The sequence below is a fragment of the Pollicipes pollicipes genome, unplaced genomic scaffold (assembly GCF_011947565.3).
Source record: "Pollicipes pollicipes isolate AB1234 unplaced genomic scaffold, Ppol_2.1 Scaffold_2555;HRSCAF=2994_pilon_pilon_pilon, whole genome shotgun sequence".
Lineage (NCBI taxonomy): Eukaryota > Metazoa > Arthropoda > Thecostraca > Pollicipedomorpha > Pollicipedidae > Pollicipes > Pollicipes pollicipes.
In genome coordinates, this window is record NW_023596136.1 from 35,813,679 (window position 1) to 35,833,567 (window position 19,889).

Consider the following 19,889-nt stretch of genomic DNA (forward strand, 5'->3'; position numbering starts at 1 on the left):
TGGTACGAACACATTAAATCTGGTGTCTATTTTGCAATATCGCGTGAACTTCAAGGTCGAATTCAAAATCAAATGGCGGTGAACTCAACATCACCCAAAACCTTCAGGTGATTTCAATTTCTTAAGCGTCGCAGTATTCAACAGTGCATTGACTACCGCCAGTCGAAAAGTCCTAGCCTCTCAAGTTCACCATTTAAGGAAAATCCAAGCTCAAATTAATGATATCAACTCAGTATCATCCAAAATTCGACCACCATTTTCGGATTTCAAGCATGATGATATTCGCCAGTAAATGAGCTAGCTTCCGTTCAGGTCAGGTGTTTCAGCCGCTGCTGAATATTCTGATGCCCGATGAAACAAAATCGGCCAGGAGTTTTTGGACGTCGTAGAGTAGTCTGTCATTTTACCTTGAAGGTCACGTCATCGTGCAAAGTAGACGTTATATTCGATATACTCGTGCCAAAATTGACCACATGGCCCGTTTTCAGCGAAATTGGAACTCGTCGCAGTGTAAATCGCAAAATGGAGCGCTATCTACACGTGCGCGTCCCTGTGCTCTTTGACCTTATTTAAGAGCACCATTTTCTGAGAAGGAAAGGAGATCGACTAGCGCACATCGGTTGGGGAAGCTTTGTGGTGATGGGGTTCGTTGCATGCAACGAATTTTTCCAGTTTTGATTATTTTAGTAATATTTAACCTTCAAAAGTCACCATTCACTCCAAGAGTTAATCGACAACGTGAAATCGAATGATGAAGGTTTGGTGTCGATCAGTTGCATAGGTTTGGAGCATAGTGTTGTCAACAGGTTTAATCAGTTGTTTAGTCCGTCCTTCCTAGCTCCCTGATACGACCTTGGCCATTAGCGCTGGTTGTCGTGGAACGTGTAGGGAATGGGAGGCGTTCAAGTTGTGTCCGGGTCGTGTTGGGGGCTGTAGCCGCTGCATGGCATTTGAGTGCGTCAGTTGAAGGAGCTGTTCGAAAGGTGCGGCACCTGCTTGATCATCGGAGGTCGAGTGTTTACGATTATCGATAATTCGGTCAAGACCAGTCACAGGGTTTACATCAGTCATTCTTGCTCAAATCTCGACGTGAGGTTCCATGGTGCTCTTGGCGTAGGCAGACGCGCTCTGAAAAGCTATAAATTTCGTCAGTTCCTGTAACTAATTGCGTATGAGCATGTAATGTACAAGCATTGTTGAAGTGATCATGAACAACAAACAAATTGTGCTTGTCCTGCGCTATTGCATCGTGAAAATGGAAAATCCCTCTGTGCTAGGTGGCTAGGGGCTTAACAAGCTGAAACTATGGCATGTGTGTGCTGAACACAGCTCAGGGAAGGTTGGCTAATTTTTAAATGCATTTTGACATGCACATATATTGGTGCTTTAAAAATATTTGAGGCTGTTTTTGCTTTAATTTACCATCTGGACATGCAAGTTTCCCAAAAGACTTTCTCTTTGTTCCAAAATGGGTGACACAACTTCAGTAATCTTGGGCCATTCAAATGCATGGCATGCCTACATGCCCCCTGGTTGTCACCACTGTTTAACAGATATGCTGTACATGATGGGCTTGATATACTTTTCCTCAGTCTGGGTCTCAGGCTTATAATGCCAACTAAATGAGTATGATATAATAGTTTAGGAATATCTCAATTATTCTTCAGATGAACTCAGTTGGTCTGGGCACTTCAGCTAAGAAATGCTTCACTCTTATTAGGTGACACTGAATGCTGCCAGCAAAAATAGCAGTGTATTAGGCAAAAACTCTTAAAAAAGAAGGCAACTTTGATTAGGAATGGGAACAGGTTGCATGGTGTGGTCTTGTTTTTTGTTGATGTGTGCCATGCAGTACTTTGTGACCATTGTCACATTCTCCACAAACTTTTGGAGCTGGTGTCGTGTAGTATGGAGTATTTGGGGCAATTGTGTCATCAGTGCCTTACCTGTCTCACACATAATTGTATGAAGAGTTTGTATTGATCTTTATCCTGTGCTGTTGGGGTGCATTATGCATCCATGTTTAGTTGCCCTTAAGATTGAGGTTCAAGGAAAGCTCCTGTTCCTGTAAATAATAAGCACAATTAGGTATTAGACATGGTGATGTTGTCTTAGACCTCTGCCAAACTGCTGTCTCAAGCTCATTTGAGTGAACATGGATTTAAAACAGCTGTAGTGAATTTACCACACAGTAGAATTCTGCTTACATGCAAACATATGTAGACATCAAAAAAGTTATTGCTAAACAATAGTGTGCATCAGCCTGTATATTTTCACATATGATGGATTGCATAGATAGCACAACACTAGGTCTGCTATATTCACCTACCCAGTTATACAAGAAAGCATCATGCTCGTAAATGAGCAAGCAGGTGGCCATGTTAAGATTTACACATTCAATTTAACAACACCAATTTTCAGCTTACTTGGGAGTACCTGAGAAAAGGAGAAACCAACCTGCTCTTCATCTAATCATTCTCTGATATCAGAACCATCAAAGCATGTCTGAGAGCTATGGTAAGTGCCCACTTTCCTGTCATAAGCAGCCACATGCTCTGAGCTGTACAATCTACTTTGGTAGGCTGCCATTTGGTCATAGGCTGATGTTCTTGACACTAGCTTATTATAGTTGTTACTTGTAAAACTTGCCATCCTTTATGCATTTTGAGTTGTAAAAGATGTGATGTTTTCAGGTATTGTCTGTTACTATCACAAACCTCTGTAATTTTTGTGTGTTTTGATAAAAATAACCTTAGCCACATTCATTTTCAGACTTCCTGTTCAAGTTCCTGGTCATTGGAAGTGCAGGGACTGGAAAATCATGCATATTGCACCAATTCATAGAGAATAAATGTGAGTTTATTGTGTTGATGGACACATTTACATGTCTTTTGTAATAGATCTGGCTCAGTGGAATGATGATATGACATATGACATGACATGAAGACACACTGTATATGCCTTGCCAGTGCAATTAATTTCAGATGGGTACATATTTCTCCAGGACAGTGGTGTTTAGATGCTCAGACACAACCTGGATCAAAAGATATGTTCCATGATGACTATCTATGCTTTAATAAACCAAACCTGTTGTGCCACTCTCTTCCTATGGAAACACACTGCTGTCGTGTCTTGCACCCACTTTTGGATGCAGGCACAGACTGTCTGTGACTTTTGGGTCATTATATTAGGTCTGTACACCATAGGAGAAAGAAAATTCATGGATGACTGTTTTTCTATTTGAGGTCATTTTACCAAAGCAAAGTGGAAATCCATACATGAATGGATGCCTTTTGTTTGTCAGGGATTTCATAATGCTGAATCAGTCATCATGCAGACTATGACTTTATTCTGACACACACAGGTTTGTACAAGTTGTTCAGTTTTTGTCATATTTAACCAATATCTGAAAAATGCACATGAAGGCTAACATACTGTTGATGTGAGAAAGCTTTTTAAGTATACTGCATATACAATGGCAGTAGCATCTCACAAGCTGATACCGCATTAATGTCAACACAGGGGTTGCAAACCTAGAAAAAATATGGTAGATCATAATGGAACATGTATGAAAACCAAGAGTGTTGATGTCAAACCTTATGCTGTTTGTCATCATGGGCCGTTTAAGGCAGGAGTGGTTTATTAATGCACAAGTCTTTACACTGCACGTGTGGAAATAATGATAACACTGGCACTTTGTGCACCAGACAGTACTCTGGTGCTAGCACTAATACTGTGCTGTTTTAAGCTGCTTGTTTGTCATATGTTTTGATCAGTAGTGATGCAAATGTTTTCTGTAAATTAGTAACTTCCAACAAGCACACGTTCCACGCCGGCCAATGCGCTTGTAAAAAGACTTGAAAATGCGCGCAAACAGCGTCGTATAAAATCGCGAATGCTGCCAGTGCCAAACATGGGGATCCCTCCCCAACAAGAACCATTGTCTGTTGTGATTACGGCCAGTTACCAGGTGTTACTGAGCCGCGTTTTGCCTTTCAGTCAAGCAGGACAGCAACCACACGATCGGAGTCGAGTTCGGCTCGAAAATCATCAACGTCGGTGGCAAGTCGGTCAAGCTACAGATCTGGGATACGGCCGGACAGGAACGGTTCAGGTCAGCAACGCAGATATAAAAATCACTGCGGAGTTCTGGGATATATCAGAGTTAATGTTTACACTATCTCATATTACTCAGTTTGCAAATCACCAGCCTCAATGCTTTGAGCAATAACATTGGCTTATCTAACGTATTGTTGAGAGTGGCGGATCGAGACAAAATTATTGGAAGTAAGGTAGAGATTGGACATTTTGGAATATATGCATCAATTGGTCCAACCAGGAACCAGAAACCTTTTCCCCCGGACGAATAAATCTCGTGGAATTTGGAAACCGCCATTCATTGCCGCAAACAGTGACACGCGGCTCGTCTCGAATTGACTGAACCATCAGCAGTTATATTTTTACTGGACCGTCGACGTGCACCTCACCACACAAGGCAGCTTTTCCCGATCGGTGGCAGTGTGCCAAACCGGATCGTGCTCTATCTGGTCCCGCGAATAGTTAGAATGACGCGCGCCGCCGCTGTCGCTCGGCAGATCGGTGACGCGCAGCTACTACCGCGGCGCCGCCGGCGCCCTGCTCGTGTACGACATTGCCAGCCGCGAGAGCTTCAACGCGCTGTCCGCCTGGCTGACGGACGCCCGCTCGCTGGCCTCGCCCAACATCGTCATCCTCATGGTGCGTGCTGCTGTGGCGCAGCGCGGGCGGGCGCGCGCCGCCGCCGCGTGATACGGAGGCGTGCGACCACTCCCGATAAGATACGGCGAGTGGGCGCCGGGCTCTGCGTGGCGACCGCGTACAGGGCTTGATGACCGCGAGCCCCGTGCTGGGCCGAGGTCGGCACGGCATAGTCCGTGCGAGAGGCAGACGCGACGCGGTGTCATCTTTGGCGCGGCGGAGCAACGGTACGTAATGCTCGGCTTGTGTGGAGCTGGTTACTTCGCGGTCGTCGTCGTACCGTCCTGTACACCGGTACATGACGGTGCGGTGACCTTTTTCTTACTACACAGTATGCCACACCTAACCTATATACGGCACGTCTGATTCAAGTCGCCTGCATATTTCTGGAGGGCATACCAGGCCCTCGCCAGTCCACGATATCATCTTTTTACACATTTTTCTTACCACACAGTAGGCTGCACATGTCCTTATCCTAGATCCTCCTTTCATCTGGACTACATTTCCCCGGTAACCCTAACATCAAAACGGCATTTATAAGCAACTGGGATATGCCAGTCAATAGGGGTATACGGATCCTGATAAGTGCAGCTGTAGGAAACGGACCCAGCAATCCTGTTTCATCTGCCTTTACGACGAGCGCATTACAGGCCGCTATTGAGACGGAACGTGCCGTCATATCCGGCGAGTAAACAAACGCCCGCATGGACGCCGCTCCCATCGGCGAGCGAAGCGCCGGGCCAAGGCACCGACCGCCTCCCGCTGACCGCGCCGCCGCCGCTGCAGGTGGGCAACAAGAAGGACCTGGACGCCGAGCGCGAGGTGACCTTCCTCGAGGCGAGCCGGTTCGCGCAGGAGAATGAGCTCATGTTCCTCGAGACGAGCGCCATGACGGGCGAGCACATCGAGGAGGCGTTCCTCAAGTGCTCCAAGACCATCCTGGCCAAGATCGAGACCGGTGGGTGGCGCGCCCTGAGGGGACGGCTGAGGAGCCGCCGAGCTGGGCGACGGGGCACGGGTGCTCAGGGGAGGGGGGGGGGGGGGGGGGGGAGGGGACGGGCCGTGCCGCGCTGATGTGTGGGCAGGAACGTCAACGTTGATGCATCATGGGGAGGGCTTAGGATTGATTTCGCTGTGCATCATGCGTCAGCTTGCTTCCAGTTGTGTTAAAAGTGTACGTTTATGTTGCGAAATGCCTCCGAAGTCATGAGCAACGCTTGCTGTCCATTGAATATGGGGATATGGGTTTGTGATTTCTGATGCTGATGATGGGACGATTGCATTGTGATCGTGCGTGCGAATTTCATGTCGTATTTTTATACAGATACTAGTAAAGTCAAGTCTTTTATCGTGTTTTTCCCATTTCATGAGTTCTTCGTCGTTACGGCACATTCACACGTATTGTGATTGCATTTTTTATAATGCAGACACGTGCCCGTCATTCACACTGATACCACTGGTGCGTGTCCCGCGGTCCCGTGGCCGCTCTGACCGTGCTCGGCGCCACCGGCAGGCGAGCTGGACCCGGAGCGGATAGGCTCGGGCATCCAGTACGGCGACCACGCGCTGCGCCGGCTCAACCGCGGCACGGCCCGTCCGACCAGCGGGCCCGAGTGCGGCTGCAAAATCTGAGGCGCCGCCGGACGCGCGGGCGCCGGCCGGGCGCAGAGGCGACGACTATTTATTGCGGAGGGTCGCGGCCGGCACCGGCCCTGCTGCGCTGTCGATGTTGGTGTGACTCTCGGTCAGAGGTTTATTTTTAACGTAGTCGCCGTGATTTCTCGTACGAGTTTATGGGATTTGTGTTCACAGAGTGGGGTGCTGGTGCGCCGCTCTGCCGCGGGCTCCGACGCGCCTCCCCGTCGGGTCCGAGGGTCTGCGCGCGGGGGTTGCTGGGCAAGCACGTCGTTACTTTGTCCGCTGTCGTCATTCCCTATGCGCTCTAGCTCGTGCCTTCCGCGCCACTAGGCACTGGCCCCTCCGCCTCTGCGTCGTCACAGTGGGGGGTCTGGCAGCCTTCCGGCGTTTCACCTCAGCTGCGGGCTAGCCGGCTCCTTTGTACCACGCGGCAGGGCTATGATCGGATTTCGTGACAACGAGGAATGACGCCCGAAGGTGCGCCTGTTCCTGGGCTACAGGGGCATACGGGAAGGGGCTATTTTGTCCCCCGTGATTTGAGTCGGCCCGATAGCGCGTCTCTGTGGTGGATTGTGCGTCGCGTCGCTTGCTGTCTTTATGGCTAAGCTTGTTTTGCAGTTAGAAGACATTGGGGATTCTTTTCCGAACCGGAAAATGACGCATTCGAGATGGTGTCATGAGGAGAGACTGAAGTGGCTGTGGCAGCAGGCTCCCTGTCCGTCGTCATGCTGGCCAAGCGGCAGCTGTTGATGAACCCGTCGTGTTCTATGTTTGATATTGATCACTGGACAGCGGCGACGCGTGCAGTTGCATCGAGGGCCGTCTCCCACGAGCCCAGTGCCGCGCGCCCGCCTCTCTCCCTGGTCCCTAGGTGTAAGTCCCACCTTCTGAGAACCGTGATAGGTTCTGTGGAGCTTTAAACGTAGTCTCACAACCTGAACTGTGAATTGTACTATACTGTATTGGCAGGGCTCCGCGCATGTGTATAGCGAGTTTGTTTAAGCTATCACGGGCGAGGATGTGAATTTACTTTAATGACCGGGCAGCGCGACGCTCGTCATGCGCTTGCCTTATGGTCGATGATTGGCAGCCACCAAGCCTCTGTCTGGTGTAGCTATGTTTTCTGGTCATGACAAGACTAGAAATGTGTCGTAGGGCGACTCATTTGAATATTTCTGCCTTATGCTTAGTAGAAGAGAACGCTTCTCAGCAGTAATGCTTTGTGATCACACTGGTAAAAGTAGCGTCGGGAGCCTGTGATAGCCGTCGTGTATGGTCCATATACCTATACCGCCCATTCGATTGGGGCCCATATCGCTGCTACGTAACGCGAAGACTTGCGCGTTACCTCCGCCCGCTGAGTACTAGGACAAGTCGCTGGTCTTTTGGCGGCGTTTGCCATCACCTTTTTGTTTGTTATGAATGCATGTGGGGGAAGACGTGAACCAAAATGCGTTGATGAAATTCGACAAGCGCCGCCGTGTTCGGCGTTATGAAGCAAGCGCGGGAGTCACGAATCCCCGCCGCTAGCCAAAGATTAGAAACAGCGCGCCCTGCGTATGCACGCAACTGCATCAAAGAACTTGACTTTGCTAGTTTTCAGTCCATCAGCGACCAAACTCCGAGCTACCACGCGGCCCTCCTAGCAGCGCGGCTCGCTCACCGTCTGTTGCCGCGCGAGCGGGGCCTCCGGGCACGGCCTCTCCTGACCCGCGGTGTGTACCGTGTGACAGTGACGGACCGGCGCGGCGATGACGGCGGCTGTCCGCGCCGCCCCAGAGCCGGCTTTCTGTTGTAACACCGAGTCTAGTCTCCGAATAAACGAGCCCAAAGCCGGCGGCGTGTTGACCCGCGGTGCCGAGATGCCCGCCGTTCAAACAGCCGGGCCGGCGGTAAGTGCGCGGCGCCTGGGATCGATCGGCTCGGTGTCGGCTGTCGCCGCATCGATCTACCCCAGCCGGCCGCGGAGCGTCCCGGCCGCGCGAGACCGCGAACTCACCTTGAGGTCGGCCGCAGGGGCTTCGTGCTGAGGGCGGGGCACGCGCACGCACAACTGGCACTCGAGTGACGCAGAGGCTAAAGGAGGCGGGGCAGGTAGAGCTTCCACCGTCTCCCCGAGTCGTTCACGTTTGCGAACTTTCGCTGCGAGAGCCGAGTGATCGCACGGACGTGGGAACGTTCGTGGCCGGAAACGGCACGTGACGTGCATGTTGACGCACTAAATCCGCATTTTACGCTAGTAAAATTGACAACGTAGCCAAAGACAAGACGATGCAAGTCCGCATTTTAGACGGGTCAAATCAGTCAAAACGAGAACACCCAAACAAACACACCACTTTCGTTTCACAGACGATGGTCGGGAAACGTTGACCGATGACGAGTGATAGGTGACGGAAGGAGTAGAATTGCGGTCACAGAGCTAAGCCATGAAAAGACGTACACGGTTTGGTTCATGGAAAACGGAACATACTTTTCGAATAATAATTACGCCACATGATATCAATCAATCAACAATAAAATAAAAACATGACACCGCTTCAGCATCCTCAGCATGATAGGCAACACACGATGATAGAACTTAGTCACTTTTGAACTTCACATGATTGATGAAATAAAGAACATAGTGCAATAAACACATGTGTTGCTGACTGCATGATTAAATAAATACGAGCTAAGTGACCAAGCGGCGGAAGCGTCCTCATTTGAGTAAGCGTGCACACTGACTAGCTGACATAAGGCATGGTGGTAGATCCAGGTGGACGACCATACTGTTGTGCACAGAGACCACTCGGTAGCAAATCAGCAGTCACGGCTGCTTGAGCGGCTTTACACGTGGTCAGTGATAGGTGCCATCGCTAACCACGGGACCAGACGACTGCAGTCCGGACGTCAGCTGTCCAGAGGGGATCTAATTTTCACTACGGCACTGCAGACCGTATCTAATTTGCACTACGGCACTGCAGACCGTATGTAATTCGCGCTACGGCACTGCAGACCGTATCCAGTTCGCGCGACGCACTGTAGACCGTATCCAGTTCACGCGACGCACTGTAGACCGTATCCAGTTCACGCGACGCACTGTAGACCGTATCCAGTTCACGCGACGCACTGTAGACCGTATCCAGTTCGCGCGCCGCACTGCAAACGGTATCCAGCTCGCGTGCCGCACTGCAGACCGTATCCAGTTCACGAGACGCACTGCAGACCGTATCCAGTTCGCGCGACGCGACTGCAGACGAGGCCCAGATTGCCCACCACCTCAGACGGCGTCCAGCTCGCCGGCAGTCCAGCCGGGCGTAGGTTCGCTGGACGTCAGGCTTCAGACGGGCTCGACGGTGACCGGCTGGAAGTCGGGCACCATCTCGCGCACGAGACGCCTGAGACGCTCCCTGCGGGCTTCGACGGCCCGCTCCTCCTCCAGAGCGTCGTGGAGCCGCCGCCAGCGCCGCAACGCCCCGGCACAGGTCAGCCTGGCGGCGGACAAACGGCAGCGTGAGGCGAGCAGCTTGGCAGACACGCTCCACATGACTGGTAGCAGCAGCTCGGCAAGTTGCGGGTGACGCGTCGGATCGACAGGTTTCCTATTCAACAGTCGAACAGCTTTACCGATCGGGAAACGGCAGAACCACCTGGTTTTGACTATTTTCCGACTATATGGCGCCAACCAACTGACGTCACTGTCCTTCCTGAAGTCGCACTTTCTTCCGACGTCCCCTGGTCCTCCCTTAGGTCAGACGTCTCCCTTGACGTCACACCCATCTGCTGACGCTGCACGACTTTCATGACGTCACACTATCCCAAGATGTCACGTCCCCGCCACGACGTCCAAGAATTTCACTTAGTGTTCTACATCCCAATGCCAACTGTAAAGTCACACCCTGTCTCTGACGTAACATCCTCGTCTGAAGTCATATCCTCCCGACGTCACTCCTCTCAGCGCTCCCGTGGTGTTACGCCGGTTACCTTATCTCCCCTTACCTCGCTCCTGTTCATCCTTGCTCGCTTCGACGAATGCTGGAAAAGCCACTGTTGCGGGGTCGGGGGAGGCGGCGTATGCATTAGACCGGGCCGCCGCATGACGTCACAGCTGACGTCACACCGCTCACCTGACGTGACAGAGCTGGGCGCGGTGCATCTTCTGTCGGCGTCGGACCCGGGCCAGCGCCACACTGGCCTGCCAAGTCCGCAAGGCGGCCTGCACCCGCTGCAGCTGGCTCAGGTCAGCCGCCGCCTGCTCCTTCAGCCGCTGCTGGTGCACGTACTGCGGCAGCGCCGTGTGGCAACGTGTTGCATGTTGTGTTGCAAGAGACGTGTTGCGACAGGAGCCGCGCGCAACCATACGCCTAGTACTTATGCAGAACACGGAAACCCGCCTGACAAAATTGTAATTACGGGTGTGTCTGTCTCAGTATTATGTTTTGTGCTTACATCAAGTGCTCCTTTGTTGTTTAGTGCCCCCACCAAGAACCATTGGTTTTCACACAACGCTGTCCACTCGCGGCAGCTCTAACATTCCGGCTGACGTCATTCCGCTGACCGCCAGGAGCCTCTACCATGCCGGCCACCGTCGTCCTCACCCTTCTCCATCGACGCAGGGCCCAGGCGGCCAGACGGGATTCGCGCCAGTGCTGGGCGGCCTCCACGCGCTCAGCGGCTGCCAGGGCGCGGTGGTGGCGCCACCTGTCCAGTGAGCGGCGCAGCAGAGCCTGGCGAGCTCGCAGTTCGGCCGCGGACGTCATCTGGTGGCTCCTCTAACGGGACAGGCGGATCGGCGTTAGCCGAGGACTGGGGCCACGGGGCGTGGCGGAACGAAGCGCTGAAGACCATGCTGGCCATGTTGGCCATCTTGCCATGGTGGCAAGACGCCTAACCATCAGTGCGGACGCCTGAGCGGTTAATTAAAAATAAAAAAATAAAAAAACAACTCGCCATTGCTGTCAGCAGATGTCGCCAACTACGCGGAGCTGATGTTGGATAAATTCAGCCCAACAATGGAGTTGCAATCCGATGGAAGTCACTAAACTTTAACCCAAATAAGCGAAGGAAGCTCCAGCTCTGATTAGCACAGTGGCGCGGTAAAGTGCTTTACATCAAGTCCACATCGGCCAGCGTTGTACACCAACACCGGCGCCCGCCCGACCCGCGCAACCGCACCTGGACATTCAGCAGCAGCGCGCGGAACACGCGACGCACGAGCGCCCGCCGGCGCGCGCCGTCCGCCAGCTCGGCCTTCTGACGCAGCGCCTGCTGGCCGCGCAGCTGCCGGCGCCACAGCTCCTCCTGCAGGCGCCGCCTCTCGCGCAGGTCCTCCCACTCGCGACGCTTCTGCGGCGGGGGACGAACGGCTGGTCACGACCTGGGCTGGGGCCGTAGGTCCACATCGTCGTTCTTACGCGGCGTGCTCGCGATCACTGACGTTGTTTGCGTTGCCATGAGCATACTTCGTGGCTTGTTATGTGTTGTGGCGGCACCTAGCGCAGCATCTCCGCATCCCCACGACGGCCTGCATGTCGCACGATGACGCGTATACCGGCATCCCCAACAAATAATTCGCATGAACTACAGACTTAGCATCAACGCCAACCCGCTCTCACGCACGCCCCACGCAACACCCTCCGACTCCAAACCCGGCTCACCTCACTGGCAATGCTCCGCTGCCGTTCCTCCTGCAGCTGACGCTCAGCCTCGAGACTGCGAGCAGCGCGCTCCTCCCGGCGCCGACGGCCCTGCTCCTGCCGGAGTCGCCGCTGCTCGGCCCGCCGCTCCAGCTCCACCTGGTACTCGGGCCGCGTCGCCGCCGGGGCCGGCCCGGCCCCCCGCGCCACCTGCGGCGGCGTCTTGCGTCGCGCGCGCCGGTTGCTGCCGCTGTGCATCAGAAAGGTGAGCAGGTGCGGCGCGCGGCGCAGCTCCGCCTCCGTCTCGGGGTCGGGCCGGCGACGCGCCAGGCGCAGCGCGTGCGAGGTCATGATCTCGGCGCAGAGGTCGACCGAGCCGCCGCTGTCCACCTCGGCGCTGTCGAGCCGGGCGGACGCCGCGGCTGATGGCACGGGCCGCCCTGGAGCCGGGCCGGGAGGAGGGTCAGGCGATCCCGACCGCTGCTCGGGAGGAGCTCCGACCGAGGCGGCGAGCGGCTGAGGACTGTCCCCGCCGCACTGCCGCCGGGGAGGACTTGGCGCGTCTCCCTGGGGAGGGAGGCTACCGACTTCATCCCACGATGGAGACCCATGTCTGGAGGACGACGGTGGCTCCTGGAAATCGCCGCTGGCGGCGGAGTCCCCGTCGACCTGCTCACGCAGGCGGCGGATGAACTCGCCGATGGCGTCGGCGTCGGCAGGCAGCGGATGGGGCGCGCGTCGACCCGACGCGTCCCGCCAGCGACGGAACAGAGACGCCACCATGGCTCGGCTCGCGAAGTCGCGGCTCTTGGCGGAGGGACGTGAACGCCGCATTCTTTGCACTGTTGGGGTCATTGGTACCATGCCATCCTGGGGTATGTGGGGAACTGGCAGTGGCTTGATATCAGGCTGAGCTGGCTGGAGCCTGATAGGTTTGGTGCTGCGTTTTTCGAGGAGGAACTCGTACCAGAGAAGGAAGTATTTCAGAACAAGAGTGTAGTCCGTGTCCTTGTTCATTTCTTGTCATTTATATGCTAGGTTATTCCTTCTTTTCTGTAAAATAAGACATTCGCTATTATTAAAACTTCAAAACCTATCAACTCATAAAACAAAGCAGATGGTCAGGTGGTTTTATGCCAGTCTATTTATCATGCTTCCTTGTGGCTTTTATTATTTTGTGGTAGCTATGAATGATTGGAAAAGTTGTTGTATGTAGTACCAATGAAGTGATCAATGCAGTCGCAGGTGTGCATAATAACTCAGGCAGCCTAAGCAGGGAAAGTGGCTATGCCTAACCCTAACATACAGAAAATAAGGATTTTTGCAACTCTGACCTACCTTGGTCTGAAGTTTAAGGGGAGGAGATGGAGCCCCATACAAAAAGGAAACTTCAGCCTGTCATTAAGTCATATATTTGCATAAATGACAAGTAATATTACCACACAAAAATTATAACAAAAAGATCTTGTTGGTCTGAAAGGCATCAACTTCATAGTTACATGGGAACATTAATTTAAAGACATTAGATTGGAAGGCCTAAGAAATATTAAAAAAATAAAGCAAGGCTAAAAAATTAGATTGGAAAGTCATTAGAAGAATGAAAAGAAAATAGCTTGGTGAAAGGACAGACTTAAGTTCAGTAAAATTTTGGTGCTCATACTAAGTCACTCATTGGCCAGTGTCACACACTTTGTCAGCACATGGAGGGGAAGAGTTATGGCAGCTTTTTATACTGAGCATCAAACAAGTTGACAATACATGCAAGAAAATACCTAAACATCTTCTGATAGTATGTCCAACTTTTGCCTTGATGTAATCTATGGTTACTCCCAGGATCACAACACCACTGCATGTAAAGCTATGTTCAGCCCCATACCTGTGTACAATCTAAGCTAACAAGCCTTGCATATAAACCATCCTGATGACAGCCATGCCAAAGTTGTCATATCCCACCAGCCATTAAGTATATCTTAAGTACATTTGTGCACAACTCACTTACACAAAATCTATTTCAGCATGGGAACCTATATTTGTGACTCTTTGTCATGTGTTTACTTTTCCGGCCCAAAGAGGGACACTACTGAGCAATACCTTGGTTTGCAAGGCATTATGACAGTATGATTTTTTGGTAGATTATATATTTATGCAACTCTGAACCATACCTTGAACACACCAACCCAACATCAAACATATGGAAACGTGATGAGGATACGACAGTCCGGACCACCATCACATCACATCACATCATTCATCACATGGATTTCGATCACAGATTGACCAAATGACTGCATCCTCACAACATGCTTTGGAAGTGACAGTATAAATACTGGCCAATCGGTTTACTTGGTTCACGACATGGGGGAACTGGGAATATCCAATAAAGCGCCAATGCCACCTACCCGTGGTCGCGTTCCTATAATGCCCTGAAGGTGACAAATGCCGATGCGCAGCTAGTTTTTCTCAAATCGTCGCAAACGCGGAACTTAAAGCTCGGCGGAATTTATTTACAACTGTTGGCATGGCAACGATCGAAGGTGCAGGAGATGAAAGGCGTTTGAGCGAAAGGCGGTTTTGAACGATAGTATTATTGAGCCTAGGAATAAATAATGGTATGGAATTACTGTCAACATTTCTGAAAGGATAATCTAGACATAATTCGACCGCAAATTAATCTTCAAATTTGCTGTTGCAGGTTTCCTACGCTGGGATTAAACGACCTACCGTCCAGAATTTTGTTTTTCTTAACGGATTTATCCTACTTTGTTCTGATAAAAGCCATTTTAAATTTTCAATTTCTGCATAATTCATAAAACATGTCTTAATTCAATCAGCATAGGGCATGGGGGGGGGGAGACAGGTGTATGGAAGGGGAGCGAAATATATTCCAGGACTACGTCTGTGAGAACAATTTGCCCCGGAGACTGCGGAGCGGGGCCTCCGGAGCCGAACGCTGTACCCTTTAACTCATCGCAGCGCTTAGGTATGCCGGAGAACCTCCGAGGATGGCGTAACCTACTTTGCGCTGCTGAGCCGCGACCAAGGCCACAACGGACGGAAGGCGACCCACTTGCTACCAAGGCCGTCGCCGTCGCTGGAGCAACCCGTACCCGTGGTACGCTCGACCGCACCAGAAACACAGGACTGCATCCCGAGGCATGCTCAACGATTGCCAGGCCCAAGCATCACAGCAACCCAACCGTGGGGGTCACACCGCTCGAACGCTCGCCTGAGGCCGAGCCCGAGTGAATCAAGCACCGCTGCAACCCAACCGTGGGCTCACACCGCTCGGACGTACGCCTGCGGCCGAGCCCGGGTGAACCAAGCATCGCTGCAACCCAACCGTGGGGGTCACACCGCTCGGACGTACGCCTGCGGCCGAGCCCGAGTGAATCAAGCACCGCTGCAACCCAACCGTGGGGGTCACACCGCTCGGACGCCCGCCTGCGGCCAAGCCCGGATGAACCAAGCATCGCTGCAACCCAACTGTAGAAGACACGCCGCTCGGACGTATACCTGCGACCGAGCCGGGGTGCCAAGAGCACCACTGCAACAATATCGCTGCAATACCACAGGCACCGCTAAAACCCAACGATATCTGTGGGATAACTAGATGTGACCGAATGGAGATGGCAACAAGAGCATATTTTACAGCCAAAACAGTGTGGCGATACGGAGAAAGTCCGGTAAGGTCAAGAAATTGTCCATTGGGTTAGGCCGCTCTAAAAATAACATGATGCTCATAATTTTAGAGAAGCGTCTCAGTGTGCTTAAAGGATGTCCGGCGACGCCAGCAAAGTTCACCAGGGAGACCAACATGTCCTTTAGAATATAATGGCTCCCAAGGGTCCCAAGGGCTTTGACTGGGCTTAATATTGTAAACGGATGCCAATGGTGTTCAAAAAAACACACAAGCTACCTTTAAGACATTCAAGTTTCCAGACACAAAAGACAATGCACACATTTGTTAGGCGGGATGCCGACGTTTCAAGGGTACCCATGCGAAATAAAGGAACATGTAGCGCCTAGCATACGAAAAAATCGAATGTGTCGGGGAATGTAACTCTTTTCTGTGTGCTGGCTTTCAGCACTGCCACGGCCTACAGTCATACATCGATTCATTCCCGTGCATCACGCTCAGTCCCGCGTTCTGGGGGTAGAGATTACACTCTACCCGCGCAGTCTTACGTGCCCAGCACACTAATGTTGGCTCAATCTGGACTCAGTAGCCCATGCGGCCAGAGGCTTGGTCATAAAACATCCTAAGTTACATGGTGCATAACTTCATTCCTGATTTAGTAAGTTAATTTGCCAAGTCTTGCGTGGGGACGAAGTCAGGCTTCTGGCTTCGAAGCGGAGCTCAAACCCAAGACAATGACATGAAGCAAACGTCGAAGTCGAAGCCGATGCCACTTAGGTTCGATCTGCGAAGCCGAAGTCGGCGCCAGCGGCTTCTTATATGAAAAAAAAACAGAACCGAAATTTTAAGCCATTGGGTTTGAAGTTCATACACGGAAATCCGAAGCCAAAGTCGGCGGCTCTAAACTTAGGAAACGCAAAGCCAAAGCCGAACCCATCAATTGAAATTCGCAAGTCCATAATCGTAGACGTAGCCGTAATGCACAACGCTGTTTTGCCAACTCGAAACCCCTTTTCACGTTTGCTGAGACAGCATGAAATCAAGGGCGGCGACACCGTGGAGGGCATGGAGGCATGCGCGCCACAGCTTTGAAACGTTGAGTACTGTTCTCCACATTTTTAGAGACCCGGAAATATGAAACGCATGTGGAGGTGTTCTAGTGGAGAGAGCAAAGAAGCAACGCCAATGAAATAGCACACGAAGTATTCACGGACAAATTATCTCATAAGGAAGCTTCTGGCACTGTAAACGGCAGCGTGCGCGCTCGTCACTTTGATTGATCAACGCGTTTCCCACGTTTCTCGGTCGTTGTTCCGCAGGGGTAAAACTTGGCATTTCTCTGCGAATGTTGAACCGGCCCATCAATCTGTGTTGGGCTGACCCGTGCACTGTGAAACTTCGCCCTCAATGCTCCATCAACCCTTTAACGCTCGTCCTGAATCGCCTTTTCATAACACGGACCGATGGAAGGGGCGGGGGTTGGTGTGACCTCTCCTCTGCCGTTTCCAAACTAACTAACTAATTAAGGGAAATAGGTACCCCACGAAACATAAACCTGTTGATTGTTCTCAACCAGATCTCACCATTGATAATAAGTTGTGCGTTGCTAGAGCAATACTTGACCCCATGTTGTCAGCTCAAAGGTCAAGTTGTCAGGCAAATCGCACTATTTCAGTTTTACATGTCAATATTTACGAAACCATACCACGCAGCAACAGGAAACCTACACGGCCATCTTCCTTGTGCCATTCTGAGCACATTTAGATCTAATTTTGTGTGGCTTGAGCGTTTGAGGTTCGCTGTGGTGCAAAACGCCACGTATATTTTACGTGAGTGACATCTGTTTGCAACGTATATTGGCCAACGCACCGTTGAAAACGTTTACGTGGAAATTGCCAGTGGTGTTTTTAAAAGTCGTCATTTTGTAATTTAGTGTTGGCAACATCAGTGCCAAATCGATTGTTGCATTTTATGTTTGTCGTGGCATATTTTTGCTCTGTTTATTGAGACCATGATTGTCGTCAATTTTTCAAAACAATTGGGGGGGGGGGGGGGGGAGCAGAGCCGCGAGCACTGGCGAAAGATGATAGGTTGAAAGCTTACCAGTTACACCAAATTTTGCTTTGGTCTGCCATCGTGTCTCCGTGACTCCGTGTGCCTGAAGTTGTTCAGGAAAAAGTACGTAGGGTATACAATTCGTAAGTTCAAAAGTTCGTGATATAAACAGCTCGCACAAGATAAGTTTAATGCAGTAAACACGTCCGTTAGGACGTTTTACGAAAGCTCATCAGCTTATAACGAAAATGTTTGCACGCGCAGCAGTTCGTTTGGAAATGGTCATACGGAATTTTACGCAGATAAATGTTCGTCACGTAAAAAGTTTGCCTGACAAAAGTACATACACAAAACTTTACATGTACTTTTGCACGGAAAGCAGAGTCAAGAGAAAAAATGGCACCAGTTGTACCCGTTTTATTGCACACACTTTGAGAAGGGCACACATCCACATACGAACGCGCCAGTGACCGTGCACGGAGAACGCGACTATTTGAACGATAAAATGCGCGCATGCTGTATACAGTGTGTTGCGGTACAAGGTTATTAACGACTTGGTTACAAAACACTTGCCCGGGGATCACACGCCGATGGAAAAACGCTGCGATGCACTCACCCCACAATCTTGAGGAGTGCGCAGAAGCCCTCTCCCCCGCACATAAAAACCTCCCCAGCACATCACATCACCCATCACACACACCAGCAACGCATCAAAGCTCGTCGCAAGATCGCTGGCGTTGCACCGCCATCTGCCGCTGCAGTGCTCGCGCCCGGCTCGCTGCACGGCTTCCGTTCAGTTCTCTTCAGAACGGTACGTGCGGTCCTCAGAGGGTGCCAGGCGCAGCCCCCTTCAGAGCGGCCGAGCCAAGGGTCCCGCCGGCTGACTGCGTCCGGAGGTAATACGGCGGGAACGGGTACGGGTACGGTCGCAACGGTGGGAACGGGTACGGCGGGTACGGGTACGGCGGGAACGGGTACGGCGGGAACGGGTGCGGTCGGAACGGTGGGAACGGATACGGTCGGAACGGTGGGTACGGGTATGGGAACGGGAACGGCCGGTACGGAGGGAACGGCGGGAAGCCGTGTCTTGACGGGTGGTGCTGGCCGGACCCGATGACAGCAGGGTGGGCGGCTCGGCCAGACACTTCACTGTTCGGCTGGTCGGCGCAGACGGCGGCCGCCGTCAGCAGGACCAGCAGGATCAGCCTCATCATGGCGCAGGGCCGGGGCACGAGGGCTTCCGCCTGCCGGCCGCGGAGAGCGACGGCGAAGGGACTCGACGGGCTCGGGCGTCCGTTCGTCCAGGCTGACACAGGACCGTCCCGCGGCGTTCTCCGCTCCCAGTGTCCAACAGCACGGACAGACTCAGTGGCCGGCCTTTATATTCGACAAAACCGGATTCCCAGTGGCGCGGTCAGCACACGGACCAGGCTCTGGGGGCGACCGCTGACTTATCTAGTAAAAAGGATTTCTGCTAAGGTCGATGCAATTTTGCAGGAGATAAGTCACCTACGTATGCAGTTTTCCACACGCAGTCGTCCTGATCCTGATGTCTCCTTATCAAACTGTGAGTTTTTACACCAATTCATTGGCATCACAGGACGGGCTTAGCTTAGGCGAGCTGTCCACGGAGGCTTTCCGATAGGATCCTATCAAAAACTTCCCTGACCAAGAATTGGTGTAGAACAGCACACCGTAGTTTGGCATCTAGGGGAGTGTGTATGTGGATGCCAACTGCATTTTCATTGAGCATCAAGTGGTGCATATAAGGAATACAGCTATCTTCCATCCCATCACGAGCGTCTTCACGTCTCCCATGACGTCTTTCCGAGTGCCCTCGCGTCTCCCAAGACGTCAAGTTCCGGCATGCCAGCCCGACTGGCAAGGCATCTGCCCACAGACAAGGCCTTGCTCACCTCCGCCGCGTGCCCGACCGGCGCGATTACTGCGTGATTCACCGAGCACTAAGCACCTGCAGGCCCCGAACCCTCCTCACCGCTCGGCACGCTCGGAGCAGGCCGCTGCCGCGCTGCAGGCTGCGGCGTCGCCGCCTCAGCCTTCAGGAGCCGGAAGCGCCGCCGACCGCAGATAACGCCAGCTGCTGACCGTGACGTCAGTCTTCCGTGGATTACTGCGCCGTTCGGCGGAGCACAGACCGCGCCGTGGCGTCGGTTATAAACTTAGTGTCGTGGTTGCTTAGTGTCGTG

General features: G+C 52.3%; 3 protein-coding genes across 3 annotated transcripts; 1 reads left to right on the forward strand and 2 right to left on the reverse strand.

The window, feature by feature from the left end:
• Nucleotides 1-877: 877 nt before the first annotated feature.
• Rab4 (RAS oncogene family member Rab4) lies at nucleotides 878-8,210 on the forward strand. The gene is made up of 7 exons (XM_037228317.1): nucleotides 878-983; nucleotides 2,422-2,517; nucleotides 2,773-2,853; nucleotides 4,000-4,114; nucleotides 4,596-4,737; nucleotides 5,524-5,695; nucleotides 6,251-8,210. Exons 2-7 carry the CDS (start codon nucleotides 2,502-2,504, stop codon nucleotides 6,367-6,369), a joined length of 645 nt encoding a protein of 214 aa, XP_037084212.1. The 5' UTR covers nucleotides 878-983; nucleotides 2,422-2,501; the 3' UTR covers nucleotides 6,370-8,210.
• A 2,267-nt stretch (nucleotides 8,211-10,477) lies between these two features.
• LOC119100752 (uncharacterized) lies at nucleotides 10,478-11,565 on the reverse strand. Its single transcript, XM_037223873.1, has 3 exons — nucleotides 11,530-11,565; nucleotides 10,953-11,126; nucleotides 10,478-10,636 (listed from the first exon to the last, which is right to left on the reverse strand). Exons 2-3 carry the CDS (start codon nucleotides 11,112-11,114, stop codon nucleotides 10,478-10,480), a joined length of 321 nt encoding a protein of 106 aa, XP_037079768.1. The 5' UTR covers nucleotides 11,115-11,126; nucleotides 11,530-11,565.
• A 6,941-nt stretch (nucleotides 11,566-18,506) lies between these two features.
• On the reverse strand, nucleotides 18,507-18,893 carry LOC119100758 (acrosin). The gene has a single exon (XM_037223885.1). The coding sequence runs from the start codon at nucleotides 18,891-18,893 to the stop codon at nucleotides 18,507-18,509; it is 387 nt and encodes a 128-aa protein (XP_037079780.1).
• Between the last annotated feature and the right edge of the window lie 996 nt (nucleotides 18,894-19,889).

What these genes read in the sequence shown, in the direction of transcription:
- LOC119100758 (XM_037223885.1), bottom strand. Translation starts at nt 18,893, where the DNA reads ATGAGGCTGATCCTGCTGGTCCTGCTGACGGCGGCCGCCGTCTGCGCC.
- Rab4 (XM_037228317.1), top strand. An exon ending in CCAATTCATAGAGAATAAAT is followed by an intron (nt 2,854 to 3,999) that starts GTGAGTTTATTG and finishes TTTGCCTTTCAG; the next exon opens with TCAAGCAGGACAGCAACCAC. An exon ending in CCAACATCGTCATCCTCATG is followed by an intron (nt 4,738 to 5,523) that starts GTGCGTGCTGCT and finishes CCGCCGCTGCAG; the next exon opens with GTGGGCAACAAGAAGGACCT.
- LOC119100752 (XM_037223873.1), bottom strand. Translation starts at nt 11,114, where the DNA reads ATGACGTCCGCGGCCGAACTGCGAGCTCGCCAGGCTCTGCTGCGCCGC. An exon ending in CCCTGCGTCGATGGAGAAGG is followed by an intron (nt 10,637 to 10,952) that starts GTGAGGACGACG and finishes GCGCTGCCGCAG; the next exon opens with TACGTGCACCAGCAGCGGCT.